General features: G+C 33.3%; 1 protein-coding gene across 4 annotated transcripts in view; it reads right to left on the bottom strand.

Annotated features, from left to right (window-relative positions):
* Positions 1-17,838: 17,838 nt before the first annotated feature.
* LOC150077228 (uncharacterized) overlaps positions 17,839-22,647 on the bottom strand; it is a 221,082-nt gene continuing 216,273 nt past the window's right edge. For all 4 annotated transcript variants that reach the window (XM_090386898.1, XM_090386899.1, XM_090386900.1 and 1 more), the window contains one exon: positions 17,839-18,891. In XM_090386898.1, the coding sequence (XP_090243024.1) occupies positions 17,891-18,891 (1,001 nt within the window). In that variant the 3' untranslated portion in view covers positions 17,839-17,890. The remainder of the gene's footprint in view (positions 18,892-22,647) is intronic.

Here is a 22,647-nt window from a genome sequence, read left to right as displayed (position 1 = left end):
CAGATAAATCAATGGATAAGTGGTATTTTGCAACCATGAAAAGAAACACTGAAGGACATAAGAAGCCAATAAATGAACTGTAAGTGTTAGTGGTGTACATTTTAAACTCACGTAAAGGAAAGGATATTTCTGTATAATTATGTAAGGTGCAGTAAGAATTAAAGAATGTATTACTTTTGTTTTGTCATCATAACATTTAACATTTAGTTTTTTAAAACATTACCTATAAAAAATATTTATATAAATTAGACTGATACTTTGGGTGAGTAAATTTTTTTTTTTTTATGGCTAGTATACTTAAGTTGTATTTCTGAAGCCCTGGGTATGGGGCTGCTTCAGCTGGTTCCATATTTGTCCATCCATGGTAGTGCTGGAAATAATACAGTCCATGATCAACTTGGACATTTTGAACAATTATACACTACCCTGGCAATAATACTGAAACAGCCCCATCAGTATTTGCATGTGAGTCATACAAGACTGATTCATGGCCAATAATGTTTGAACAGTTGGAATGGCCAGCTCAGAGCCTGGAACCCAACCCAGGGATAGACTGGCTGTAGTTGATTCTGGCAACTTCCAACAGTTATGGTGTCCCCCCCCCCAAACAGTAACACTCTACAAATGCTGTTGGCCTCAGTGGCAAATACCACCTGAGCCAGTCCATCACTGCCTCACAACCCAACAAACACCTGTAGAATGAAATGGAGCACTAGATTAGGTTGTGGCCAAGGTGCCCTTCTTCCAAACCAGCTCTAACAGCTGCTTTCAAGAGGAATGTAGGCTGATTTGACACACAAAAATTTCTGATGTGTACCAGAAATTGTTATGTGTCATTCAGAATATATATGACCAAGAGAGAGTTGAGGCTATCATAGAGGCCACAGGTGGTCATACTATGTATTAGGTTTTTGAGTTAAAAGCCCCTTTTGAACTATCTGTATGTGTGTCCAAATATTTTGGATCATATAAGATCATATAGTATACATTTATTTACGAATAGACATATATCCCAAGAATTTAAGAATTTTATTAGAAAAATTTAAAGGTGGCTTTTTATGTATACTAACTCTCTAGCAGAAGATAAATAAGCAACTGAATAACTGTATAAGCACATATTGTAAAGCTCAATAAGGCAAAGGTATCATAGATGATGGTAAGTAGCTTAATGAGACTGTCATCCAGTTTCACATGTGTGTACTTGATGGAACTATCATATTTAAATACTATATATTATCTTTGGCCATAACATGTCTGAGTTATATTTGTTATTAGCATTGAACTGAAATAAATCATACTTAATCTACAACTGATATCCTGTTCTTTGTCATTTGCCTGGTTCTGAAAGATTTAAGCTTTGCTTGAACCATTGACCATACTACGTATTAGGTTTTTGAGTTAAAAGCCCCTTTTGAACTATCTGTATGTGTGTCCAAATATTTTGGATCATATAAGATCATATAGTATACATTTATTTACGAATAGACATATATCCCAAGAATTTAAGAATTTTATTAGAAAAATTTAAAGGTGGCTTTTTATGTATACTAACTCTCTAGCAGAAGATAAATAAGAAATTCATTTGATTAAAATGAAAGTGGGAACAAACACCAAAGTATCTGGCATATATGTATATAACAACATGCAGTTACAAATTGCCTTGAAACAACTGCATACTGAACAGATTACCATATGCAGTCATTATCACATCACCCAAGAAGGTTCAAAGTACAGTCCTTCCTCATCCACCTAACAGTGTTGAAGAAAAAAGGCCTTGCATTGAGAGAATAAACAGAAACACCTACAGTGATAGTACTGATATGTCAGTGATTAAATTGACATTTTATTAAGGAAGTGATGAAATATACTGGCACAAAAAAATGACTTTAAAAAGCATTTCAATTTGTGTGGAAACAATATTTTATATGCAATACAGTTTTACCAGTTTTAAATGAAAAAATTATTTTTCCCATCTCAAAGTAAAAGGAATATCTTATTTATCAGAATATCAAAAATATTTATACAAAAATGAGCCTCAATGAAAATTTGCAAAAATTACATGAATGTATTTTTAGTTCTAACTTTTTTGAAATGTTTATAGAAGAAAATATAAAATGAAAACTGAAAATAAATTTTCCATCAGTTTATAATAATACTACTACCACCACCACTACTAATAATAATATGGGCTTTGATTTTCACTCCTTTATATTGTTTCTTTATCCAGTTTCAAATTCACTTTAAACAGTTTTTAAATTTCTCTCCTCTCACTGTTTTCCAGAATCTGAACCATTACTACCCTCCCAGGATTTCTGTTAAATTGACACAATCAATTTTAAAGAGCTACCACCCCTTTAACCTTTGTTCTTCAGAATCAAAAATTAATTGTCTCATAATTCATTTAAAAAATATACTTTGCAAATTTTAACTTTATATATGTTAATGTTTTCATATCTATATAAAATATAGTTTCATACCTATATAAAAAATGCTAGTTATATCCCTATTTCTCATAGTGTAGCTATATACAGTTACATTATGAAGGACAGACAAGCATTTAAAAATATATAAAAAATTAATAAGTGAATGGGTATAAAAAAAAAAAAAACGAAGTCAGATGTTATCATGATATTTTTTATAAAAACAAAAATTTATATTTATCCTTATAAACCAAATTTAAGATAGATATTATTGTGAGTGAAAATAAACAGTCTACAGAGCTAAGATATGGTTCATTTCATTAAGCAGATACACATCTGGTTAGCAGAGAATGTCAAGCTGACCTAATAGAAGCAATTTTGGAAATATTGACAAAAAGTTTTTATTGTGGAAGCTTTAGGCTATATAATCCTAAGAAATATTCAGCTGATGACTTAGAAATTCTTACATTTAAATTATTGCCCAGACACATATATATATATCTTATGCAAATCATATATATATGGAAGTATCCAAATATACCAATTTACCTAATATCTGAATAATTTCATAGGCCAGGTACAGCATGCATTAGATGGCAAATAAACATAGGTTAATAACTATATATTACTAATACCATGTATTAAAATGTGATCCATATCCAAATAATATTTGAGTTTTTGTAGAAACAGCTACTGAAGACCTTTATATGATTTCGTTGTTTTATAAAGTATAAGCAAAACTGAACATGAAATGTTCTGCATTTATTATAACTTAGGGACTTGACACTATTTTATGCACTAAATTTAAATTAATGAATAAATAAATATATAAAATAAATAAGACTCATTCATGCAAAATGACACTGAAAATAAAATTCTGTTCTGCAAATATAACATATCACTGGAGACAATTTTATAGCTGATATAATATTTAGATGCCACTTTATATGCTGAAATTGGAAGAAAGAAACAAGCAAAATGTCAGAACTACTTATCCTATACCTAAGAAATGAATAGCACAAAATAAAGCATACATTCTAATCCAATTTTTTTATATATCTTCTATGCTACTCTTGTTGCAGCATCACTGAAATAGTAGCTAGATTCTGTAAGATGAGATGCTCTGAGTGAAAGATCTCAATGTCCTCTAGGTGGATCATCTTACATGTGAGGATGAGACTAGGCCCAGAAAGATTACATCTGCTTGGAAATTAAGAAAGCAAGCCCATGGAAGCAGTGTAAGATGTAGCATTTTTACACGTAATGCCTGTTAATTTATTTATAACAGATCACAAATGTCCAATGTTATTTTTGTTGGCTAAGTTTATTTATTCATCAAAAGTAAGATAATAAAGCTATTATGCTCTGATAATTAGTCAATAGTTAACAACATTTATATGATTTTTTTTTTTAACTTGTGTATAGGGTAAACAAAATTTGTGAATACTGGTAACCAAAGCTAGCCAAAAGCTTATTTTTCTGCATAATGAGAGCAGTACAACATGGTTGGTCATGACATTTCCTATATCTGAATTACTACAGCTTTGCTGTATACTGCTGTTGAAGAATACCAAACAGGAGCACAGAAGGTAACTTAATTACCAAACAACTGAAGGAATATATGTTTCAGTTGGTTGTTGTTGTTGTTGTTGTTGTTGTAGTAGTAGGGTTTTAGGAGCATCAGTGACTAAGGCCATATTGTTCCATATATACTGTATGTAAATTGTGCATGTTCTCTGGTTGATTTTCTGTTTGCTGGACAAAAAACCCAAGTTTCTGGGAGAGAAAAAAACAAAACATGCTACCCTTGCTTGAGACTGATTTAACTCAGCCACATTGTGTTGTTGTTATATTTTAAATATTGATCTACTGAAGTGTGCCTTTCATGCAGTAAATAATACACTGCTGTTTGTGATAACATAGGTAACCTGTTATTGTGAGCAAGCAATTTATATGGGATACTCATTACAAAGCAGGCATGAATTTTTTTTATACATATTGCTAATTTCGTGAAATCATAATTATCTTGTTAGCTGATCTATAATGCCAATTAATTCTGGCAGCTTCCCTGTTGGTATTAACAATTTGTTTTTGTTCTTGAAATCTTTTCTCACTCTGTATGCTGAAGCTCTTGGGATGCCAGTAAGTTTAGCCAATTAAGTCAACAATTTCATGAACTTGCTTCTCAGAGCTATACTAATTTGCTATAAACATTCATTGCAATTTTTTTTTAATCTACTATGTAGCTGCTTCCTCAGCATGATTTCCTTCAGTAAGGGTAGAACAGCATTACAGTGTAAATTCACTTTAAATTTAAAAATAACCCAATTAACAGAACACCACTAGGGTTACAATCAAAAATATCAGTAACCCCCCGCCCCTGAACAATGCTATAACCGAGTGACTGTATTTCCAACTTCCAAAGAATGGAAAGTATTTTGTAGAGCTTTCACCAGCAGAATCTCTCACTAGTGCAAGAATTTACATTCACTTTGAATAAAATATATATCTTTGCAGTAAAAGTTTAATCTTCATTGTCATTAATGTATGATTAATACACCTGCATACTGAATAAATTTACTATTGCAAAAATACCATTTTTGTAATATAAAAGTATATCAAATACAAAAGTAAACGAAGACTCCAGGCCCAAAGATGGATTTCAACACAGAAATAGGAAACACAGCCAATTTATTTAGTTGTTGGGACTGTTTGAGTCTACTGTAATAACTGTTCTTTAGTTCTAATAAACTAATTAAATACTTCACATGGTAAAGTGCCTTTACTATGCCTATTTAGTAATAATTCCACGTAATGTCCTTCTCAAGTTTAAATATCATTTTATTATACATTTTTGCACAAAGTGCAAATACTTTGTGGAGATGCAATGTAGTTACACAGCATGATGTGTGGTACATACTCACTTTGTCGGATGCAGTTTTCTCCTTGCTGAGGATGTTTCTGAAAGCAGTAAAACGTTGCACACTCAGTTAACAGTGCATTTGATAACTCTCACCAGGAGCTGTAAGGGATAACCTGTATATACAGGGTAAGTCCAAAGTAGCTTCACAACTTTAATTCATTCATTCCAGTAAATATGTGCTGAGTGGTAAATAATAAAAAAAAAGTTAAATTCAGAGGCAACATACACTGGTGCAGAAAGAGTCTGATAAGAGGTTAATTATTGTTGAGATGCATGTGCAATTACTGCTGTAAATCACATCAAAATGTTGCAACTTTGGTTTTGTACTAATGTTTTTCCAGAACAATGTTTCTTCTACATAAACATAACAAAACGTTACAAGGCACCAAATATGTGAAGTTTTGGCTTATCCTGCAAATTATGTATTATTTATTTATTCCTATATATGGGGTATCTATTTTATTGCAGTAGGCAACAATCCCATTAATTGGAATGGGAGATATAGGTATGCCTATAGCAACCTAACATATGCTACGTACATTAAGTATGAATACATATCACTGTATTTAAAAATATAGTTTTATTAATATATCTGCATGTACAGTTTAATATTTTGGGAGGTCCATGGTTTCCACCCCAAATACAAAAGCGATCCATGTCGATAAGCAGCAAAACACTGCACATTCAGTTAGTGCATTTGATAATTTTCACCAGGAGATGCAGGGGATAATCCGTATATACAGGATAAGTCCTAAATAGTTTCAAGACTTTAATGCATTCATTACAGTAAATATATGCTGACAGTGGTTAAAAAAAAAAAAAAAAAAAAATTAAAGTCAGAGTTTTCATGCTCATTTGTTATTTATTGTTGGAATGGCTATTCCATTCCACCTTTTCCTAACATTGGAAAAATGTTGGGAAAAGGAAAAGGTGCTTTAAGTGATATAAGCAATTCTTTGGCTGGAAGACATACCACAGTCAGGAAACAGCAAGAATTGTGACATGTAGCCAGCAATTTGGTACAATGGGTCTCTGCTGTCAAATGTCCTTGTGCACATGTCAGAGGACCGATGGTATACCATCAAAACATTCTCCAGACCACAACACTCCTGCCACCAGCCTGCAATGGCTGCAACATGAATGTGGGATCCATTGCTTCTTGTTATACACACATATGCACCCCTCTATCAACATGATACAGAAGGACATAAGATTCTTCTGACCTCATCTTCCAGTTATTCACTGTTCAACCAAGGTGTTTGTGGTACCAGTTAGATGCAGATGTCTGGAACATGCAGTTAGGAGGGTTATCCTGATATCTCGTCTAATGGAGAGTACAATGAATAGTTCTGAAAAATTCTCTGGACTACACATTAAATCATGTGGTAAGGTGTAGCACTGTGGCTGTTCATTTAGTCTTCATAGGCCACTGAAGTTGTCTCTTATCCTGCTCATCCATCATCAGTTTCATATGCAGGTCAGGGCTGTGCAAATGGGGGGGTGCATTGGATGTGCCACGCCAATAGAATTTGAAATGTTTTTAAAAAATTTATTAGATAAAATAATACAATCTTGATAAGTATTTTGGAGCCTTAAAATAATAGTTGAAATGTTTTTGTTTTTATTTTTTAATAACAATTTAATTTATTAAAACTTTCACAGTCCTTTGTTAATTAATAAAATAATTTTGGAAATATTCCACGTTGCCTTTTTTGTTATTAATTATTTTATTAACAACCAGACACTGGACCTATCATTAAAAACGCGAACTCCAGACCTGGGTCCTTCAGGACCCAATCATTTTAAGTTTCAAATATTTACAATTTAACAAAATAAAACAAATAACTGTTTAATGAACATTTTATTGTTTATCCAAGGAATAAACTGTAGATACTATATGTTATTCAAATTTCAAATAAAGTTTTAATATAAATAATGTCATAAGTTCAAATTCAATTATTAAATATGAAAAGGAGTGCTAATGATAGCATGGTTACATTGTGTAATGCACCAACAATGCAGCTGAATCTACATTAACCCAGGCAGGAATAAAAATTAGATATAAAAAGTAAGTTTCCTACAGTGTTACACGAAAATATGATAAAAATGCTTACATTCTTATGAAAGTATAGCATGAAAGGCAAATTGTAAATACAAATTAAACTGATACAAGATATAAGGGTTCTTTTTGATCAGAGGTCCAGCGACAGTGTTAATAGCAATTTATTTAAAAGAAATTCAATTGCAGATTCGATGGCTATTATGCAAAATAGAGTGTATATTAAAATAAGCAATTTGGAGAACACATCAGTTCAGTGTACTGGTTCATCTGAAGGTCTGCGGGTCTCTATTGTCTCAGCTCCTCATCCATCCCCGCAGCCAACACAAGAAAGCTTGCGCACGAACCCAGTAACTAGTTGGTGTAAAGGCCCCTTGAACATGCATACAGTAGTGAAGTTATATTTGTGTTTTATTGCTGTTTTGTAATTCGCAGACTGAGTAATAATTATTTTTACTATGGTTATCCACTGGGTATGTATAATATTAATTTTCAAATTTTTATTAACAAATAATTTAAATTTTATTAAGTGAGAAAATGTCTACAAAATGAGTATCTTTCTGGAGCAAAAAAGAGAGGAATAAAGAAAAACGTAGAAGAAAAATGAAAATATCTGGATAGTATGTCACGTTGGTTATTTTCTGCACAAGATGATGAAGGGCAATGACCTCCACAACATCATCAATGCTCGTTGACGAAGAGCAAAAGATTGAAGTATTTTAAGATGTGTCAAAAGAAAATAAAGAAGAACAGTGCGAAAAAATAACAAAAGAAAATGAAGAACAAGAGAGTGATTCACCAACTTCTGTAACAAATGTCACTGAAGATCATAAACAGGTATCATATAATTTTTGTAATAATGACTTGATAAAACTTTCAGAAGATAAAGATGTAATTAGTTGTGAGATCCATCCACATGGCCAAAAATAAAATGAAATATTACTAGTTGCCAAGGATGAGGCTAGAAAATTACAATTAAATACAGATTTTCCTGAAAGTAGAAAAAGAAAAGGTTTTATGATGAAAAAATGAAAATTACATTTTATTTTAACTTAATTGATATTGCTATACAACAATTACATGATCGTTTTGATAGATTACCACAAGTGACAAAAAAATTGTATTTCTCACAAACATTAAAAAAGGAACCAAAATGAGATTTGGGGGAGAGCCTCAAAGATTTTTATGCAGATTATTCAAATGACATCTCAAATAGTATTTGTTCAGAAATTATATATTTAAAGGACATGATACAAAACAAAGACAATGTTAGCAATCCGAAAGGAATTTTATTATTTAACATAGAAAATAATTTATAAAAATATTTTCTAATATATTTGTTGCTTTAAGAATTTTTTTTGACTCTTCCCTGTAACAGTAGCATCAGCTGAGAGATCTTTCAGTGAATTCAAGTTAAGAAAAACATACTTACGGTCATCAATGCTTCAAGAAAGATTAAATGCTTGTGCAATATTATCACAATTGAATGGGAAATAGTAAGTGAATGTTCTTTTGAGAAATTAATTAATAACTGGGTGGAAACAACTTCTAAATAAACTAAAAATACATAAAATATATTTGTGTGAATTCCCTCTTGTATCAAATTAACATTTAATATGTCTGTTATGGATGATTATTTCATTTTGACTATTTAATAATACTGTAATAATCAATATATTGCAATACATAAAATAATTGTGTAAATTCCCTTTTTGTATCAAGCTGATAACATTTAATGTCTATTATAAGTAATTGTTTTGACTATTTATCAAACATAACAATATTGTAATAATTATATTTTAATAATATTAAGATAATTGTAATAATTAATACTTAATAAATATATGCTCCATTTAATATATATATTTTTTTGCCTCAACATAAATAAACGTTGCCCCTTAACCCCTTTTGCATCCAGGCTCCCCAACTACCTTTGCATGGCCCTGTTACAGGTTTTGTGTAAAGTGCCAGGTTAGGAACAACCAACTAGATGCACTGTCTTGGTGATAAGCATATCTCCTCACCCTGCACAAACAATTATACTTCACTGAAAATGGTTTGTCAAATTGCAGCCTCTTTCCAAGAATCTAATGTGACTTGTCACATATCAGCAGTATGCACACCCAAATATTAACTACTGATTGCATTCAAACAGGGGTTAATGATATACATGAATTTTGCTATCGGGAATAAAAAGGTGATTATCTCATTGTATAAGGTTGTTGTTCTCAACCGGGAGTACCTTGGGCATTGTATCCAAAATGGCACATTTTTGTGTGCTTAGTTTATAGTAAAATAAAATATAATAAATTTTAATATAAAATATAAAAGGTAAAATAAAATATAAAAAGTAAAATAAAATATAAAAAGTAAAATAAAATAAAATAGTAAAATTTCATGTGCTTAGTTTATCAGGTAATTGTGAAATTTTACTGATTTTACCATATATTTATTTCTGATGCCCTAGAATTTATTGTATTTTGAGAAAACAAAATCAAAACCAAATTGTCTGGCCTATCAGTGCCAAAGTGAAGTCATGTGATTTCTCCATAATTCACTTGTCAGTTCATGTATATTTTTGTCTAGTTTAGTCCTTAGCAGTTTTTGCTATCCTAAGTGTAACTTTTAGTCATTGAAAGTATGTCATATGCTGTTGTTTACAAAAATATACTTTGCAACTAATATACCACACTTGACGAACAGTAGCCATATTCCCCCTAGAGGACAGCCATTTGTAATCAAACAGTAGCTGTTAGTAATTAGTGTTCCACCGAAATATTCTTTTAGCATTAGCATGGCACATGATGCAAGAAGGCAAACTTATATAGCATCAGCCAAAAAATTCTTCTAATTTCACCCATCCACTCACTCCATGTACCACTTGGAGCAAGTATTGCTCTTATTTTATCTCCAGCTGAGGGGAGAAACTGGGTGTTTACAGTAATTATTCACTGAGTCCTGTTGTTTACAAAAATTACTAGGCAACTGAATATATCGAAAATAATATACAGCCAATTTTTAGCTATTTTCTCCTCTTATAAATATCGATGTATAGTATCTACTATACGATGGAGTGACGTAGTGGTTTTTCTGCATAACTATTTTTAATTTTTATTTCACACTGTTCAATCATGGCTAAATTTTTAGTAAGAGAAACAAAGAGAAAGTCAGAAGATTCTACAGAAAGAACAGAAAATCCTGAGAAAAGATGTGAAGATGATTTGAGGATACCTCAATACAGCAGACCAAGTGGTGAGTGTAACATAAACATCAGCCTCAGATAAGAACCAAAAACTGACAATGTTATCAAAATGAATATTTGAAATATGGCTTCAATGATTGTGGTGATGGGCAGAATCAAATCCCTCTGTACTTAATATGTGAACAGAAACTCAGCAATAACTGTATGAAACCTTCTCTGTCGATGAGACATTATGAAAGAAATCATACAGACTTGAATGGCAAGTCCATTGCTTATTTCGAAGAAAAAAGTAGTACATAAAAAAAAAAAAAAAAAAGACTTCATTGGTGACATCTATATTTGTGAGTCATAAAAAATAATTATTAAAAGACTCAGTGAAAGTGAGCTATCGCATTGCTTGTCAAAGAGAGGTCCACATGTGGTGAAAATTTGATAATGCCATGCTCTATTGAACTGTGCAAGAAAATATTCGGACCCAACAAATCAGCAAAAATAAAACAGATGTTGCCCTCTAATAACACTCTAAAGAAAATATTTTACTTTGCTCAGCCAATCTCCTCAGTGCAACTCGATGAGAGCACTGAGGTCAGTAGTCTAACTGTGCTGTTAGTATTTGTTCGATACCTGTATAATGGTGAGCTGTGCGAAGACATTCTTATCTGTGATGATTTGAAAAAAACTACAACAGGAGCTGATTTTTCGAAAAAATTGACACATTGTTACAAGAACCAAGGCACACCTTTCCTGTTCACGTAGAAACTGTGTACTCCAGAGGGAAAATTTAGCTGTGAAAAACATTCCCGCAAAACTGAAAGATATTTTTAACACACTAATAGAATTCGTCAAATATGTGAAATCTAGTGGCTTAAATACAAGGCTTATCTGGCAGATTTATGACAAAATGGGCAGCAACTGCTTACTTTTTTTTACACCAAAGCATGCTGGTTGAGTTGAGGTAAAGTACTGATGAGACTCTCTGAAATTGTGATGATTCTTACTGATCATGGGCGCCTCCATAGCCAGGTGGGCAGGAGCAGCAGTGCATAGTGCACGCTTCTTGATTATACCAGGGTTTGAGCCTGCGACCACCAAATATGGAGGATGCGGAAAGGTCAGGGAATGACCATCGCATATCCCCGTATATGCGGTGGTCATTCCCTGAGCAATACGGCCTTAGTTGCTAATGCTCCTAAAAACCAAACAACAACAGCTCACTGATCATAAAACACAAGAAAAACAACTCAAGGTAAACAGCAGAGATTCATTGACTTTGCTCAACGAATCTCTGCTGTTCAATGTCTAGTGATTATGATTCGCAAGGGGTTGAATACCTTGCCAATATATTTGACAAAGTGAATGAGTTGAATCCATCACTTCATGGTTAAAACAGGACACTTTTCATGACTAATAATACAATCTCTGCATTCAAAGATAAAATTATTCTTTGGAGAAAGAGCTGAAGCAGGACAATATAATATCTTGGATACTTTTATTACATCTCTTGTTGAAAAAATTATCTCTGCAGACCCAGACTTAGGGAAAGCAATAATTGGACCACCTCACATAGCTGTCGATCTCTTTTGAAGAATATTTTCTTGTCAATACAGACATTGAAAATTACAGTAAGATGGACCTTCTCTGGCTTTTTTGTTCAACTCCATCGTACACTGTAATTTCTTCTGCTGTCGAAATAGCTTAGATTTCTCCTTTGTACTCAATGAAGGTGGTTTCAGTGGTTGCATTGCATGTACATGTGCTCTATACGCCTTACAACACTCACTGTTAGTCTTCGGCATGTTGAATTATAAATTCTTTTCCGTCAAAATTTTTAAAATTAAATATGGTGGAGAATGATGAAAGAAATAGCAAGACACAATCAGTAGGGGTAGTGACTGGGTCTGGTGCCTGGTACTGAGTAGTACAATGGTGTGTGTGTGTGGGGGGGGGGTGAATCATTTCGTATATCGCATATTCTTGCTGATGTGCGGAAATTTGCCTTTAGCCAGCGGGTGGTTAATTGCTGGAACAAACTTCCATCTGTCGTTGTGGAAGTTGACAGCTTGAATAAATTTAAGGAGGAACTGGACAGGATTTGGAGGGAATGGTGTTATTTTATTTTTTTTTTTTTGGTTGATGCTGCATAAGCTCATACATTTGCTTTCTTGCATCACATGCCACTACTACTACTACTACTATTTTGTGAATCTATGGATGCATTACACGAGTATGTGCACTTTACACCTTACAACGCTCTCTATAGTGTACCCCAGCCTTACGATTGATCCACTGTACGATCAAATCACTTTACGACGGACACTCCATAACAAAATACCCTTCACTATACAATATGTAGTAAGCGCCGGTCACTGTGATCATGTTTACAAATTACATTTTAATTCTATTAACGGTGATTCTAATAAGCGAAAATAGGAGGAATATTATCCACAGGCTATAAAAGTAAAAATATAAAGCACAGATTTACCCTTTATTACCTTACCAATTAACAAAATTAAACGATAGGTGAAAATCGGAAGAATATTTCCGCAAGTTAACTAAAGAAAGAAAAGAAATGGAAAAAGTCAATTATACTGCGTATTCCCAGGTGGTCACCCTCCCAATTACTAACCGTGCCTAATGCTGCTTAACTCAGGTGACTGCATGAGAACCGGGGAATTTAGCCTAGAATGATTGTTAGCTGTTCAGAGCCTGTAATGCATTTACTTATGGAAATGGTCGCATTTTTGTTGCATTTTTGTCAATCCACAAACACAAGTTACTCCCATGTGAAAACTGCCTGGAGTGCGCCTAAAAAAGTTTCACTTCAAAAAAGAAAGCCAAAAAGACAACTACACCGTGTATTCCCAGGAAGTCACCCTCCCAGTTACTAACCAGGCCTAATGCTACTTAACTTCAATGATCATACAAGAACTACAGCATTTAGCCTAGTACGATAGTTGACTGCACAAAGGCCCATAATGCATTTACTTATGGCAAAGGTCGTTTCATTGCGTTTTTTGTCAATCCACGAAAGCAAGTTACTCCCATCTGAAAACTGGCTGGAGCGTGCCTAAAGAAGTTTCACTTCAATAATTTTCTGAGCAGTGAAAGGGACTGAATGCCACACCTGCTATAACCTCCGTGTTCAACAATACCAAAGTAAAATGCAGAGCATTGTCGAGAGTATCGGGCAAGCCATCCTAACAAAATAAAGATGGAAATAGCAATGAGGGAGCAAAAACTATCAAGATTGCGTAAAAGACAAATGGAAAATCAAGGAGTGGATTTAGCAGTGCCTTCAACCAGCAATGTCACTGCTCCATCTAACAATAATGTACCCCGAAGTGAGTATTAATTATGTACAACAGAACACTTCTCCAATTGCAGAGCAGATGAGTTTAAATGATCAAGCTCCTTTTCCATACACCGACTACTATTTACGCAAGGATATTTATAAAAAATGATTTGTTCTGTATGCTACATTTTTGCTATCGTCAATGATTCGAAAATGACACAAAGAAACCAGTTGCTAAAGATGCACCATTAATATGCACTGCATTTCCCGTCAGCGTGATCCTTTGTGTAATAGCTGCAGAGGATCACTTAAGAACAGCACCATTCTAGTGCTATCTAAGTCGAATGGCTTTGTCTACCCAGAAATTATATCGCATTTACTGAAGTTGGATTTAGTGACAGAGCTTATTTTTCCTCCTGCTTACCATTCATGCAAATAAGGCGCCAATACGGCATTCTGGGCCAATGACCAATGTGCCTGTGTCAGTCAACAGGATGGTCCGTCACTTGCAAAGGGGGATTGACTGAAGCAGGTACATTGATCATGTGGATGCCATATTGTCCATATACGTGTCTCAGGCACTTTATTTGTGCATATAAAACACAATAAAATACACGTCCAGCTATTTGATTGGGTTAGTAAGAAAGTGAGTAGTTAAAGCGTGGCTTCGATATTTGGTCGCCGATTATACCAAATCACAATAGATCAGTCATTCTTTGGTGCCTCAATCACAATTTTGATGTGTCAACACGACAAAATCGTGTCGACACGTCAAAACTGCGATACGGAAATGACGTTACGAAATTGCCATTTCTGATTTGTCAATCAAATCAACAAACTGGAAATTACGTCAAGGGGCATCATTCCATGCAAAATCGTTATTTTTGGTCTGTCGCCAAACCAGAAATGACGTCATTTCCGTCATTGACAACTCTGATTGACACCTCTTTTGTCCCCTTGGAATTCACTATTCTGTTAGGATTTTGCGACACATTTTCATGTCGCAAAATCATCATTTCCGGTTTGTTGATCAAATCAAAAAACTGGAAGTGGCATCAAATGACGTCATTTCCATTATTGCAAAATTGTGACAGATTGATTTTACTTCAGTCTGAACTTTAGTAGGCACTACCAAAGATGTTTTCACATTAAAGACCAAAAAAATCTCCCTTTCACAGTGTTCTATGCCCATGATAATCTTAGAGGGTACCTGAAGACCTTGCTGAACTTTCAGGGGATACCTCAGCCAAAAAGGTTGAGAACCACTAGTATTAGGTAATAGTTAGGCCACATCTTGATCACTGCATACAGGTCTGGAGGCTGCATTTTAGGAAGGATGTTGATCTGCTGGAACAGTTGTAGAGAGGTGCATCAAGATTGGTGGGGTGGAAAGGGTGGTCTTATAAGGAAGGCTTCAGTTTCGCACATTGGAGCATGTGGAGACTAATTGATTGAGGTGTGTAACTGATTGAGGTGTTTAAGGTTTTGAATGGATTGAGAAAACTCAATGCTTATGGCATTCTTCTTCTCGCGCAGACTACACATGAGGGGTATAAATTCAAATTGAATAAGGATGGTTGTAGGATAAATCTGTGCAAGTTTGCTTTCAGTCAAACTGTCACAAATTCTTCTGGTAGTTGACTGTTGGGACAAATTTCCAACTGTTGTTGTGGAAGTGGGTAGTTGGAATAAATTCAAGGAAGAATTAGATAAACTATTGGAAGAAATGGTGAGATGATGTGGGAAGGTTTTTTTTTTCATGATACTGTATCAGCTTGCTTTCTTGCATCATTTTCCCTTACTAATACTACTACAACTTGATTAGGGAGGCAGTATACTAGATTGATTGCACTGCACCGAAGTTTGTCCTCTTCACTTGTGTCTCAATAAAAATTACCGTGATATCAAGTATGACAGGGTCCAGTGATCAAAAATACAGCCTACTGTTGAAGAGAAGGATCACAAATTCTCTTTGCAGAATTTTGTGATTTGTGATTCTTTTCTGCTGAGACTGTAGATCTTGTAAGGTCTACAGTCTCACCAGACACCAGCAGGAATCATACAGACAATCTAAAGCAATTTCTATGATTTGATTCAACCATAATCAAGCTATAAATGAGATATCAGGAAGATATCTCATGAGATATATATATATATATATATATTAATCTTTGGATTAATATCTTTAAGAAGAAAGCTCTCCCTACTCAGAAGGCCAAACCCCAGTAAGTAAAGTTACACAAATCAAAATAAGGGTTTCAGTTTCTTCTTTCTAATCATAAGTGCCTTTAGAACAAATCAGTTCAAATGCTTCATTTTGAAGATAACACGTTACTTCCACAAGTCCCCCCCCCAACTTCTTTCTAAGCAGGATACAGACATAAGTTAAATAATCCTTCTAGCACTAATTTTCTTGTTTCACATGCCAGCCACTTCAACTAATAAATATTCATATATTCTACAACCAAATTATCTCAGTCTACAGAGCCAACCTAGCCATGGACTTCAATCTTTAAGGTAACCTTCCAGCAATAAGAGTAACACAAGAGATGTAGAGTCTTCAAATGAATCGCATTGTCATCTTCCATCACTTGATTATAGCTGAGATTTCCTTAATGTATGTTTATTTTTTGTACCAACATTTGCAGGAGAATAAGAGAAATTTACCTCAATATGATATGTAGAACACTTCAGTATCACACTCTCTAGAAATTAAAACAAATAAAAGATTAACGCAAAACGATTACAGTAAATCACAAATCTTCAAAATTACGTTAACCTTAATTAATTTTTTGAATTGTTTTCAACTGATTTTTTACTGTAATCATTTTGCATTAATCTTTTATTTGTTTTAATTTATGGTGAGTATCATATGGAAGTGTTCTACGTATCATATTGAGGTAAATTTCTCTTATTCTCCTACAAATATTGATATCAGTGTAGAACATATTGAGCAGCATAACTGTTATATACTATCAAATTTCTGTACCAACATATTTATAATGGTGTTCCATGTAGTGAGTTTCTTAATGCTTCTTTCAATTTAGACTTTTTTTTTTTTTTTTTTTTAATAATAACAATTTGTAGCTACAAAAGAAGTATATGCATCATGTATATATGGAGCCACTTATAAAAAAATTAAGTATGGGGTATCTTCTCTACCAGCAACGTTGGCAAAATTATAAAATCATCACACTGACTAGGATTAAAGATATTTCTTAGAAAAAAACATTATGTTGTGTTCTTTTAAAAACTCATATTCTTAATGCAAAATATAATGTTTTCTTCTCTCCAACTACATTTTGAAATATAATCTTTAACAAGTTATTTGCATTTTTAAATAAACGATATCAAATATATTAAAAATTATCAAAATATATTCACCGAGCTTCTGACTTTTAACACAAGACAAAAAATAATAATAAATTAATAATAAAATTTATGCTTACAGCTTTATATGTTATTATATACCCTATTTTTTTTGTATTCATATAAACTGTTAGGTGCTTCTTTAAAAATTTATTTCCATAAATATTGTCAAATGTATTTATTATAAAAAATGAAGTCAGAATTAAACAAAAATCACAGATTAAAATTTAATTATTATATAAACGCCTCTTCTCTGTTATTATTCTGGTGAAGTTTATGTATAATTTTGTATATGATTTTATATATAGGCACAGTGATACTTTAAATATTTACAGTTGAAGATATGTATATTTAACCAAAAAAAAAAAAAAAAAAAAAGCCATTAAAATTTATAAATTTCAAGTTTATGAAACAACTGGAAAAGCGTAGCAAATAGACGAAGTTAACTTTTAAGTCAATACTCAAGGTCAATATACATAATTATCTTATTATTTTGTTTTCTTCATGTATATTACAACAAAATTAGAAAGTCTATTTCCTGTGAAGTTTAAAAATATTTGTAGATTCGTGCTAAAAATGAAACTATGAAATCATGACTCACAAATAGTAGTATCTCATGTGGTCTTTAGTGGCCTACAGATACAACTGCTAGAGATGTCTGATGTAGTTGTACTGTCCTACATATAAGCTGATGTCGCTGCAATAAATGTAAAGTTTTAAACTGTAAACCACAAGAGCAGAGATGGCAATCATCACTGTGTTTTGTAGCCATATGCCTGTTGAGAGCATACTTATAACAAGTTTTATATTCACAGTGAGGACAAGAAAGATTTTTATCACCATGACTTCGCATATGTTCTTTCAGGTGTTGTTTCATGTGAAACACTTTTCCACACATTTCACAATGATGACGCTCTGTATGAAGCTTCAAATGTCTAACTAGATTACCCCGGTTGCTATAAGCTTTCCCACAAGAATCACACTGGTATGCTAAATCACTGGAGTGGGTCTGTTCATGGTACCTAAGTCCTGACATTGTCTGCAGCTGAGCACCACACTGATTGCACAGATAGGGCTTGTCAGAATTAATTTTATGTTTAGTTGTAGCAGACCTACATCCTCCACTTAACTGAGTATGTCGTATGTTTTCCTTATGGTGAAGATGTAATTGCATGTCCAAACATTTAGGGACTGTCCTGCATTTTGAACATTCACAAAGTCCTGACTGAGTAGTCCATAAAGGAGTCCAAGATAATGTGTCAGTCATTGCAAGTCTGCATAATTCAGCAGTACTCCTGTGCATTCCACTAATATCACAAAGGCGAGGCTCGGTTTCTTGATTGTTTCCATGAGTTTTATCAGGTGGATGAATTGCTGCTCCCACTGCTGGAGTGTTTTGGGTTCTATTAACAGGCATACACGCATTTGTTCCATGAATATTTCTATGAACTCTATTGTTGTTAGGTGTACACATATCTTGATGGGAAGTAGTATGATGATGTATCCTGTTGACTACTGGTGGACCATTACTTGTAACACTCTTTTGAACTCCAGAACCATCAGGTTGGCAAGTATTTGGATTTGACTGTTGCATGTTGCCAATATCAGGTGGACAAGCTTCTGTATCTGAACCATATACATAAAAAGAAATCAGTGCAAGTGAGGTAATATGATAAATTTTCATTTAGTAGAGTAAGTGAATGAATTTAGATAGCTATTTTATAGAAGCCAGGTGCAATTTGCATAAAAATTACCATTCATTATAGAAACAATGTTTTCACTATTCATGATTAAAAGATGAAGAAAGATTAATTTTTTTGTTTATTTAAAAAAATATATTGTAGTTAAAAAATACTTTTTTGATATGAGCAACACTGAAAAACAAAATTACTTTTTAATATTTCTATGTCCTTTACAAGTGGCTATATGCACAAACTCATGGTGTTACCAAACAACTTTAATGGCTGCCTAAGGTGTAGCAACTGTCAAATAAAAAAAAATGTAATATATGTAATATAGCACTTAGATGGATATCTAGGGGAAAATTTTTTTTATCATGATACATCCAAAATATGGTAACAGTATTAAGAAGACATGAGTACTGGATTATATTTTTACTCATAAAACTTTCATCAATTTAAGAAGAAATTACTAAGATAAAGTTGCAATGCAGAGTTAACTACACATAATTGCATAATCCACACTAATTAGCTTTACAAAATGTTGCTTTTAAATTCACTACATTGACTAGTTAATTTGCCTAACAATATAGACAATTTCATTTTGCTTACTGCAAACCTGCAATAATGTTTGTCAGATTGCTATTTTTATTCCAAAGCAACAAAATTAATGATGTACCTAGAACCCCACCCAATGTTACCATTGTAGGGTTCTAGGTACATCAATGATTCAGGCCTGTTCGTATCACTTTGTATTATGTCAGTAAAAGTGTGTGGGCTTTAAAACCCAGAATAACTCATAGGGTAACCTGAGATCAGCTAACTAGAGCCTTGATTGGAGAGGACTTTCAACAATTTCTCCAGTTGGGCATTGAACCCAGACCCCCAAATGAGCAACAAGTAGTACTACCATTAATAGTATCATGGAGAATCATATCTAATGAACTTGAATTAAAATTATAGAGATTAATTTACAGTTAAGCACAGCATAATAGCAGAAAATGTTTAACATATTATTAAAATCACTGTGAGAATTTTTATTTTTTTTAAAATGAAAGACTGGTTTTTATCCAATTATATTAGTTCATTCCTCAATTTTCAATATTTGTACAATTGAAATCATTATTTTAGCAATATACATGAAACTGCTATTATCAAGGCCATAGTATCATGTAGGTGTCAGGGACCAAAGCAAAAATAACTTTGAAGACCTTGTTTAAGTAGCATTACCATTAATTTTTTAAAAACTTGCTTAACTGCACGTTAATTAGGTTAACACATGTTAATTAGGTAATTGGATAAGTAATAATTATTTTCTTTTTAAATATCTAAATACAGGCATGACAGACATTTGTGTAGGGTGCAAAAAAAAAAAAAAATAAAAAAATAATAATAATAAAATAAAATAAAACAAAATAATAAATATATAAAAAATAAAACAAAATAATAAATATATAAAAAATAAAACAAAATAACAAATTAAAAATGAACAGAAGTGCATTTCACAACTAACAATAAAATGTTATAAAATAACACTTATCACAACTTACAAGGGAAAGCCACAAATGATCAGTCATGGATTGAGCTGAGCTTTTGCAATCAAGTAGGGTTTAGCAACATAAAAATGTTTTTGGAATTAGGTGTCAACATACCTCCATTCACAAGATAATACAGTTTTATTTTGCAATGTGTCCTAAAAGCATCCCCTTTGTTCAAAACAGAGTAAATTTCCATGTAAACCACGAATACTGCTAAGAGAACAAACTTATCTACAAAAAGATCTAAATTCCTCAAACTTATTCATTACTCACTTCCTCATTTGTAATTCGCAACCCTTACGTTAATTTGGAAGTGGCTGTATTTGCCACTGCCCGATTAAAGTAAGGGTTGCGTTCCATGGAACTCTACGCAAGTCGGAATTTCCTCCATGCTTGTGCAGCACTCACAACTGTGCTCGCTGAATTGATTGAATCAAAAAAGAAATGTTTGACGAACATGTAAATAGAATTATTTATTGTATTTATTCAATTTTTTATCTCATGTGCAGGAAAAATTACAAAAGTGTGCAATTTTAAAAATTTCAAAATTATAAAAAAAGAGAGGAGACAGTCATAACGTCAGTAAGTTTTATCTCTCGTTGCCAGAATCGACGTCTTCAGCTGATAAGTATGCTGTTGTGAAGGTTGAGGACTGTGGAGATTTAGAAGGGGTCGGCCACTCAAGCTTTTCTCTTTTCACTGTAGATTTCTTTGTAACAAGCAAGCATATCATTCACCCCTCTGTTAACTTTTAAGAATCGTTCGCTGTCAGGATTCATCTTCTCAAACCTCGCCACTGCTGATGCAATTTCACAAAATTCCATTGTCATCTTTCTGGTGATGAAGTGTCTTAGCTTTTCATTTGGTTCATCTTGAGCTTAGTCAGCATTTTCTTCTTTCACCATTGCCTGCAAGTCAATAAATTCTTTGGTAGATAATTCCTTCCCTTCTTCCTCTATTAACTCCTCCACATCTTTGGCAACAACCTCCAACTGAAGTAGCTCTGCAACCTTTACAATCTTATCTGTAACCTCTTCATATGATTTGTCCTTTTCAAACCCTTCGAAGCCTTTTACATGCCGTGGGCATATTTTCTTCCATGCGTCATTTAAACAACCTTTAGTAATTTCTGCCCAGGCCTTATTAATGTTTAAGATGGCATGGTAAATATTGTAAGATTTCCAAAAGTATCTTGATATAAAATTTTTCTCATCGTCTACTGTAGACAATGCCTGAACAAATGTGTGTAAATAGTATGCTTTTAAATTTGAAATAACACCCTGATCCATAGGTTGGATGAGTGAAGTCGTGTTTGGTGATAGAAATATGACTCTCACGTTCAAATTTAAATTATCTAGATGCGTAGGATGTCCAGGAGCATTATCTAATAGAAGCAAAATCTTGAGAGGAACATCATTGTCTTTACAATATTTTTCAACCTTGGGAATGAAGCAGCATTTAAACCATTCCTTAAAGAGAGATATTGTTATCCATGCTCTCTGGTTCGATCGGAAATGCACGGGTAGGATGGCTTTATTGATGCCCTTAAATGTACAAGGATTTCCAGAATGGTACACAAGCAGTGGTATTAATCTGTAATCTCCTGCTGCATTAGCAAGAGCGTGGCCCTATCTTTTGAATCCTTGAAACTTGGCATTGTCTTTTCCTCTTTGGCAATGTATGTTCGATCCGACATTTTTTGTCCAAAACAGAGCAGTCTCATCTATGTTAAAAATTTGCTGTGTTGAATAGCCGCCTTCATTAATAATTTTTTCCAACATATCACAAAATTTCTCTGCAGTTGCAGAATCGGCACTTCATCGCATACTTTAATTCGGTGAAGTGCATTTTGGAAACCAGCACAATGCTTGAACCACCCGTTGCTTGCTACGAACTTGGCTTGGGGTTTGCTGTACTTATGCTTAATATCTTCATAAATACTTCTTGCTTTTGGTTGAATGGCCATTGGACTCAGGGGCACTTGCTTCTGAATATGATTTTCCATCCATATTATTAATAGCTGTTTCATCTTTCATATAGCACCCGAACACTGTTGATCTTAAGTGCGTTGATCCTTTGACATGTTCTTTTATACGTGCACTGTCCTTTAAAATAGTATTCACTGTTGAAGCAGTGAGACCTAATTCCCTTGCAATAAGATGGCA

Source organism: Mastigoproctus giganteus, chromosome 12 (assembly GCF_048544385.1).
Source record: "Mastigoproctus giganteus isolate SK-2022 chromosome 12, ASM4854438v1, whole genome shotgun sequence".
NCBI classification, from domain to species: domain Eukaryota; kingdom Metazoa; phylum Arthropoda; class Arachnida; order Uropygi; family Thelyphonidae; genus Mastigoproctus; species Mastigoproctus giganteus.
This window is presented reverse-complemented; position numbering and strand designations above follow the sequence as displayed.